At 44.3% G+C, this 9,347-nt stretch overlaps 1 protein-coding gene across 1 annotated transcript; it reads right to left on the bottom strand.

The window, feature by feature from the left end:
* Nucleotides 1-962: 962 nt before the first annotated feature.
* DUSP19 (dual specificity phosphatase 19) lies at nucleotides 963-6,814 on the bottom strand. Its single transcript, XM_056861447.1, has 4 exons — nucleotides 6,507-6,814; nucleotides 5,665-5,711; nucleotides 4,990-5,142; nucleotides 963-1,181 (listed from the first exon to the last, which is right to left on the bottom strand). The coding sequence occupies exons 1-4, from the start codon at nucleotides 6,730-6,732 to the stop codon at nucleotides 963-965; spliced, it is 645 nt and encodes a 214-aa protein (XP_056717425.1). The 5' UTR covers nucleotides 6,733-6,814.
* Nucleotides 6,815-9,347: the final 2,533 nt, after the last annotated feature.

Raw genomic sequence — 9,347 nt, 5'->3', positions numbered from 1 at the left:
GGACCACTCTTTTCACTAGAGCTATCTCCTGTTAAATGCCATGGGATCACCCTCTCAACACTACAGTTATTTCCCTTTATAACTGGCTATGGATCCTTTCTGGTCCTAAACCAAAGTGTGTTCCTCTCTCACCAGAGGAGAATCCTCTACAGACAGCTTGCAGCTCTCTCCACTGTCCATTCCCAACTGTTCGTTTTCTAACTGCAATCCTCAGAATGCCATTCAAACTCCCTGGCAATCAAGGGTTTCTATGACCGGGACAACTCCTCAGAATGCAGCTGTCCGTCACAACTCATTTCAAGGATATAATCAAGAGACGGTTTATTTTTATAGGAATATTTATTATCTAGATTTTTACAATCATGAAAATTGGATATACATTGAATGTCACGTGATATTAAAGGCAAATGGTGTAATGGGCTGACATATTTCTTTCCTAGCACCTACCAGCAACTTTGAGGAAAAAAACTGACATTTTCTTGTGCTCGATCCATCTAGCGAGCCAACCCCCCCTGCCCCAGATGTTTGACCACTTTGGTAAAAATAAACTCTTGTGACAAATCATTCTTGAAGAAAATGAAGGACTGCTATGAAATAATTTTTCTGGGAAACAGATGATATGCCTGAAAAGGTATAACTCTATCTGGCATCCTAAATCAACTTGCATCAGTAGAGGACAGTTACATGCGAGACTGCAGCTACCAAACCAGCCATTCATTGCAAATCCAGCTGATTTGTTATTTTTACACCCATTACTGTGAGAATGTTTTAAAAAAAGAAACAAACACAGAACTAGTCGAGGGGAAAGGGATGTAAAATAATGTACAACAGCATGAAGGTTAACTCAACGACAGCTCAGCTTGGGGTAATTCTGGGCATGTCCCATGACTCTGCAGCCAAAGGTGTTGGCTTTCTCTTCCATTTCAGTGCAACTACAAGATTCATTCTTCCCCTTTTGCCATTCAGATATCATGTAAGGTTCCGTTTGCTTTATTATTGCACTGTTGGTATTTGTGAAGTTGCTCCATGAAACCAGAATTTGGACAAATGGCGGGTCTGGCGTTTTTCACCACAGAAAAAGCCTGAGAAAAACTGAGTCCTTCCGAATGCATGAGGAAGCCGATGACGATGGCCGCAGCGCGAGAGACTCCTGCGTTACAGTGAACGAGCACCACGCCGTCCTCCAAGAGAAAGGGAAAAACAGCACATTTAGAAAACCATTTCAGTCAAAAATAGATTTCACAACCATTTGCTCTTCAGCTGTAGGCTTTTTAGGTGTGCGATTCTTTAAAAGGGCATTGCAGAGCTGGAAAAAGTACAGAAGAAGGCAACCAAAATGATTAAGGGGTTGGAGCACCTTTCCTGTGAAGAAAGGCTGAAGAGTCCAGGACTTTTCAGTTTAGAAAAGAGACAAGAAGAAGAGTTGGTTTTTATATGCCAACTTTCTCTACCATGTAAGGAGGAATCAAAACAGCTTACAATCATCATCTCTTCCCCTCCCCACAACAGTCACCCTGTGAGGTAGGTGGGGCTGAGAGCTCTAAGAGAGCTGTGACTAGCCCAAGGTCATCCAGCTGGCTTCATGTGGAGGAGTGCGGAAACCAACCCAGTTCACCAGATTAGCCTCTGCCATTCATGTGGAGGAGCGGGGAATCAAACCCGGTTCTCCAGATTAGAGTCCACCGCTCCAAACCACCGCTCTTAACCAATACACCATGCTGGCTTTCAAATAAGAGAGAGACATGATAGAGGTTTGTAAAATTATGTACAGGGTAGAAAGACTGGACAGAGATAACTTTTTGTCCCTCTCCCAAAATACTAGAACTCAAGGGCATCCATTGAAGCTGATGGGCAGTAGATTCAGGACAGACAAAAGGAAATACTTCTTTACTCAATGAGTGATTAAAATGTGTAATTTGCTGCCAGAGGATTTGGTGATGGCCACAAGCGTAGATGGGTTTAAAAGGGGATTAGATTCATGGAGGAGAGGTCTCTCAGCGGCTACTAGCCCTGGTGACTAAAGGGAATTTCCACATTCAGAGGTAGCAAACCTCTGAACACCAGTGCCAGAAGGCAACATCAGGGGAAGGCCTTGGCCTCTATGCCCTGTTGTTGGCAGAAACCCCACCTACCTCACAATGTGTCTGTTGTGGGGAGAGGAAAGGAAGGAGATTGTAAGCCAGTTTGATTCTCCTTAAAAGGTAGCGAAAACTGGCATATAAAAACCAACTCTTCTTCTAAAAACATGCCTTCCAAGTATTGGAAAACCTTCTGGAATGGTATGTGGGGGTGGGGTTGAGAATAGCAAAATACCCCCCCCACACACACACACACACACACTCACATTCATGGAAGTCCCAGCAAATAACTGCATGTCAACCTATTAAATCTCCATTTGATAGAAGCATTGGATCAAATTAACCTAATACGCTACTTCCAATTACTAAGTAGTTTCCATTTTCTCCTAAACAATATAGCTGCCTGGAACAAATCGCCTAGGATAAATCAGAACAGAAGTATCACCTCCAACTTCAGTCTACATGCAGGAACTTAAAGCAGGCCTCAGCCGTCTTGAGCAAAAGATGAAAGAAATCTCCGTTGCTCTCGATGGGACAGCTTTTGCCAAGTGGAGCAATTAATTGATTGAAACAGCGAGAGGCTGTCTGGACTAGCAGACTAGCTCCAATTAACTGATAAGGCCCAAGGTTATGGGAGCAAGGAAGAAACTAGGTCAGAGCCTCCCATTTGAAACCCTACCACAAAGGTAAGAAGTCGATAACTTTGTCTTCCAAATATGATTGGTTGGTAGCTGTTGCCGAAACGGGGGGGGGGATTACTTGCGGGAATGGAGACCACAGTCCCCTAAGATAAATAAATGCAGTGTTATGCTGGTATAACTTTGTGTTTATCCACCATTGCCTAAGGCATCCTGAGAGTCATGCCCCCCCTTTCCCCTTTTGCTGGGCTCATCAAGGACAATTCTGAAAGATTCACCAGCTACATTGGTTTGAATCTCTGTAAACTGTCTTGTCTTGACCTGGATAGCCCAGGATAGCTTGATTTCAGAAGCTAAGCAGGGTCAGACCTTATTAGTATTTGCATGGGAGACCACCAAAGAATACCAGGGTTGCTACATAGAAGCAGGTAAAGGCCAACAACCTCTGAACATCTCTTGCCTTGAAAACCCTAGGGGGTTGCCATAAGTCAGGTGCGACATGATGGGGGGGAATCGTTGTAACTAAGAGTAATTAGCCCAATAGTACTTAATCTGTCAGTTAATTGCCTCTCTCCTTCCCTTGTTCATTGATAAGAGAAAGATGGGCTGCAAATTTTCCCTAATTTGCCGATGTAAACCTAAGATTTTGGGCCTTTCCATAATTTATTTGATAACACATGGTAATATGAAAAAGTCCTCAATTATACTTTTGTTTGTTTTACTGAGTCAATTCATAATCATGTTTTATTAACTTGGGGAGTTTTATTATAACGTGGGGAGTTTTTGTGTGAGGCAAATTATCTAATGTTTCCATCTGTCTAACAAAAGCATCTTGCATTATGAAGCACTATTGTAACGAAGTCATATAACGCACCCGAGAGTATAAAGAACTGAAAAATTAAACTTCCAAGGCAAACCAGCGGCACCAACATTGCAAACCTAAGCAAAGTTCCACCTTTTTAAGCCCATTGATTTCAAGGGTCTTGGAAGGGGGTTAACTCTGCTTCAGATTGCACTGTTAGAACAACATATCTAATTTAGAAATGAAGTGGAAACTGTAACTGGAAACCCCAAGGAGGGCATTAAGTGAATGCCCGTTTCGGGTGACTGGTAAACAATATGCTGTGCTCTTCCCTTCTAAAATAGCACAACGCGTGAGGAAGCAATATTATCTTCCTTAATTCCAAACTATGTAAATAATGAAAATGACAGAGCTCACGGAATAACCTAGAATCAGATTTGACAAAGGCACGGTCACCTTGCAGTTCAAATGAACAAGTTATAAGAAACACGTCAAGCTGAAATTTGTTCGTACAATGTGGGTCGTGTCTGACAGCACAGGGCTTTTATAAAATAATAATCTGAATATGTAATCTTTTATTCAGTAAAGGCAAAGCCCTAGTAAAATATATACATGTCAGCTGTTAATTTTCATATTAATCTTAGTGCCACCAGCCGCCAATGTAAAGCTCGCTGTAAACCCATTAGCACTGATGGCTGGAGTTCAGTATCTTCGTGCAAGAATGGAAAGCGTTTCACTGACGCAAGAGGAAGTTCCCACTCCCTTGACCCTAAGGGATAGCTTTTTAGAGCACATGGAGCTAAAGCAGGAAGGAAGGGGAAGGACAGCCCTATTCCACTTGTACTTCTTAGGATCCAACCCATTGGCTAACTTTGTGACGGACTGTCACATCTCAGTTTTTGTTACACTTGTTCAGAGAATATAGTATTAGTATTTTAAGATACTAGGCCAGGGGTCTCTAACATAAGGCCCGAGGGCCGGATCGGCCCTTGAGAGCTCTTATCCAGCCTGCAAGCCAGCCGAGGCAGCACCCCCCGCCCCCACTCAATCTGGCCTGGCGAGGCATGGCCCAGCCCGACCAAGTGACATTTATGTCATCTCCGGCCCTCGTAACAATTGAGTTTGACACCCCTGTACTAAGCAGTACTTTGGGTTGAGTTATATCCTGTATTTTTTCAAATGACTTTGTTAATGAAAAGTATTTGAATCAAGATTAAACATGCAGAGAAAATTTTCACTTAAGCTAGACAGTGATGATTCGCTTGACTATAAGCAGATGAGTAGAAAAATATCAAAAGTAATTATATTATTGTGATAATATGCCCAGTTTTGTTTTACATGCAGGTTTTCTCGTTCAGCAATTAACAGGGGCTCAAGTCACGCTGGCAGCATTAAGACCGCAATGCGCCCTTGCTCATCCTCCCCACCCCCCCAATAATTATTGCCGAGCAACACTGTTGGAATGATTTACCTTTAACTTGATTTGCTCAATAAATTCAAAGCATTCAGGAAAATAAGACAAGATGTCAGTCTCGGGCAGATCAAGGATAGGAATGGTCTTGTATGTGAAGTCGTCAGGAAAAGCGTTTTCAACTCCGTAGGCAACATTTAGAACGTGGGTCACCTAAAATACAGAAGTGCGATTGTCAAGAAAGAAAGCTTCTCCTGAAATCTCCAAAATTTTGGCATGGCTGTGGATCTGCATCCAACACTGAGGAATCTGTTTTAAAGATTATTACTACTACTACGTTTTATACTACCCATCTTCCACATGAGCTTAAATTAATTCTTTTCAGTAACTATTAATGTAGTGCCTTGAATAATTTTCATAATGTAAAACAGTTGAAGACAAAGAAGCATATAAGAACAGCCCAAGAGAACCTGTACTTTGATTTTCTGTGGAGGTATTGTCACCCCAGTTCCAAAGATGTTACAAGAACAAGTCCCTTGTGTTTTAGTGGAACTTATTCCATTGCAATAGCTGTATAATCAGTTACCTGCTGTCTGAGAAAAGGATCAGATTCCAATACTGTATGCAATGGCATTCAATAATGACCAAAATATTTCTGAAGGGGAACGTCAAACCTTTTGAAACGTGCAGTATATGCTGAACCCGAGAGAGCGCTATATTGTTATCACTCATTACCCTGTATTTTTTCATGGTTTCCAGGTCATGGGCAGCATCCTGTGATCCTGTGAGGACAGAAGACACATCGTCTCACTGTTTGGGAAAGGAATGACATAGTATCATAGAGTTGGAAGGGACCATCAGGGTCATTAGTCCAACCCCCTGCACAATGCAGCCCCCCCCACACCCCCAGTGACCCCTACTCCATGCCCAGAAGATGGCCAAGATGCCCTCCCCATCATGATCTGCCTGAGGTCATAGAATCAGCATTGCTGACAGATGACCATCTAGCCTCTGCTTAAAAACCTCCAGGGAAGGAGCGCTTACCATCTCCCGAGGAAGCCTGTTCCACTGAGGAACCGCTCTAACTGTTAGAAAATTCTTCCTAATGTCTCTTATAGAGAGAGGTCATTTTTTAGGAAGCAATGCTATGGACCCAGAGGCACACAATAAACATTCAGTAGTCAGGAGGAGTAACAGTAACAGCGTATTTGACAGCATACAATTACAGAACAGCAGAAGAGTTGGTTTTTATATACCAACTTTCTCTTCCACTTAAGGAAGAATCAAACCGGCTAACAATCACCTTCCCTTCCCCACAACAGTCACCCTGTGAGGTAGGTGGGACTGAGAGAGCTGTGACTAGCCCAAAGTCACCCAGCTGGCTTCATGCATAGGAGTAAGGAAACAAATTCACCAGATTAGCATCCACCGCTCAGGTGGAGGAGTGGGGAATCAAACCCGGTTCTCCAGATCAGAGTCCACCGCTCTTAACCACTACACCATGCTGGAAGATGTACACTTCCATCTCTCGTACTATGTAGTGTACCACGTTTCTTTGGCTCCACCTGCATACTCACCCAGCAAGAGCCAGGGTTTCACGACACCCACTTGCAGATCCAAGCTGAGGTCCTGCACGTAACCACAGGCATCGCCGTCGTTCAGTTCAGCTGCTTCTAGCACCTGCATCCGGGCATCCTTCCACGTCTCTATAATCCTCTTCCCTGATAAAGTGGTGACCCTGGTACATTGTTTCCTTAAATTAGTCCTGGAGAAGGATCTGATTTCTTGGGTGAGCGAGTGCATTACATGAGCAAAGAAGCCTTCGAGCTGATAACAAAAAAGGGGATAGGTGGGGGAAGGAGAAAGCTTATTTGCCTGTTTTACTTTCTTTCGGTGGGTGTAGCATCCCCAGTGCCTGCCGCAAACACAAGTGGTTACCCTCCTCCTCTGCAGAGCCTGCAAACAGTAGCAGGCAAAAAGAGAAACCGTGTCTATTTAGCTTCCTGTGCCTAAGATCACTGTGTAAAACAGCTTTTCATTGGTCCCTGAGATGGGTTTCGTGATTGGTTAAGAATCCCTTTATGTCAAGTAACATTGAGCCTCTAGCACAGATGAAATAACACACGGGCACATGCTTGGATATGTGCATGCTTTTTTTTTTTTTTTTTTTTTTGCCTCCATATCAAATTGATGTGTTCAAAAGAGGGGAAAATACAGTTATCAAGAGGGAATACAGCAAAAACAACCCTTAGTAAAACAGGGAATCCTTAGTAAAGCTGAGATGGCCTGATTAATCTTTTGGGGTTTTTTTGTTAATCAGGTGTGTAAAATAATAAGCTGGTTACAAGCAGAGAAACTACAGGGATTTGCAGGGGTCATTTTCTCCATATCCCCTTCCCCACACAATTTCCTTTTTCTTTCTTTTTGACATCCAGTATCAGTTTGCAAGAACCTTTGACCCAAATCACAACTTCAAGTAGACTGTGTAGTAGGGTTACCAACTCTGGGTTGGAAAATTCCTGGAGATTTGGGGCTAGGGTTGCCAACCCCCAGGTGCTAGCTGGAGATATCCTGCTATTTCAACTGATCTCCAGCCGACAGAGATCAGTTCACCTGGAGAAAACGGCCACTTTGGCAATTGGACTCTGTGACTCCCCTCCCCAAACCCTGCCCTCCTCAGGCTCTGCCCCCAAAACCTCCCGCCGGTGGCAAAGTGGGACCTGGTAACCCTATTTGGGGCAGAACCTGGGGAGGGGAAGGTTTGAGGAGGGGAAGGAGCTCAACAAGGATGCGGTGCCATAGAACCCAGCTCCAAAGCAGCCATTTTCTCCAGGCTGTAGTCTGGAGATCAGTCCCTTTTTCTGGGAGAACTCCACGACTCACCTAGAGGTTGGCAACCATACTGTGTAACTTGAAATTTCTCTCATGCTTCATATCTGAACACCTAGTTCAAAAAGAATTTCAGTGGTCCAGTAAATCTATCAAAGTTTTGTTGTTGTTACATCAACTGGAGTCTAATGTCCTGTGTAACCGATATCCTTGTGTGTGCTCCATTGTGCTCCTGTTATCTTAGGACTACTTCTGCCACCCACTTGAGTCTCAAATGATTCAGATCAGGTGCATTATCAGTTAACATGTCTTTATGTAATATAAGAGCAGCGTCTGGATGAATTCAAGACGATCAGAGATATCAGGCTCTTCAAAAGCATCGGGCTCAAAATTCCTTTTCAAGCAGTGAAGAAACTGTCTGTATTGACATTTTTGGCAGGGGGTGATTTATACATAGGCTGCTGTTGATGAAAAATTAAGAATTCATTGCCTGCCTCTGATTAATATTCTTGGACTTCCTTGGTGGTCTCCCATCCAAATACTAACCAGGACCAACCCTACTTAACTTCTGAGAGATCGGGCTAGCTTGGTCCATCAGGTCAGGTGGAATAATTCTAGTAAAAGGAAAAGTGATTATATGTCCGCTGCCACCCAATTGTGCCATAGAATTTTTGCTGCCTGATCCTGCTTCTAGGACTGAACCAAATAAAGCACTGGAGGGCACAATGGTGTCCACATGTTTCCTGGTGCCTGCTCATTTCCCTGTCTCCCTATCATTGGCTCTAACAGGTGTGAAGTGAGACGCAAGAACGGTCAGCTTTGCCTGGCGTTGGCATAAGGGTTGGGAAGAGCTCTTGAGAAGAGGGGTGGGCAGGGAGAGCCAGGCGAGCAAGAAAGCAATTTCCTGAGTGCTGCTCATTGGGAGCCTGGCTTCCTCTAGGCTGTTAGAGCTGCTTCCTGGTACCTAGGGATGCCAACCTCCAGGTGGTACAGCAGTTCAACCTCCAGGTGGTGGCTGGAGATCTCCTGGGATTACAACTACTCTCCAGGCAACGGAGATCAAGTCACCTGGAGAAAATGGCCGCTTTGGAAGGTGGACTCTATGGCACTGAAGTCCCTCCCCCTCACCAACCCCTGCCCACCTCAGGCTCCACCCCCAAAATCTTCAGGCATTTCTCCAGGTGAACGGATTTCTGTCACCTAGACATCTGTTGTAAATAGCGGGAGATCTCTAGCCCCCACCTGGAGGTTGGCAACCCTACCTCTGCACAGCCTGGAGCGGATAGCTGGAAGAGTCCTCAGTGGTCCTGCCCCAGGCCCTTGTAAATTTAGTGCCACAAATCACACAGGCCTGCTTGCTGTTTCCTGTCACTTTGATGAGGCAGCCCCAGAGATACTCCCAGTCAGCAATAGGAGCCCTCCATCTCCTGACAAATGTTCCACAGCCACTCCTGTATGCATTCGCCCACTTGTTAATTGCTCGATTTCTTTTTAGTTTCAGAATACATAATGGGAGTAGCCAGAGTGTCCTTTCGAGAAATCTAGAGAGAGGGCGGACGCAGCCTACAATGTATCTAGGAATCTCTTAA

Source organism: Euleptes europaea, chromosome 15 (assembly GCF_029931775.1).
Source record: "Euleptes europaea isolate rEulEur1 chromosome 15, rEulEur1.hap1, whole genome shotgun sequence".
NCBI classification, from domain to species: domain Eukaryota; kingdom Metazoa; phylum Chordata; class Lepidosauria; order Squamata; family Sphaerodactylidae; genus Euleptes; species Euleptes europaea.
The sequence above is the reverse complement of the archived record's forward strand: the minus strand, read 5'-3'. Positions and strand labels throughout refer to the sequence as shown.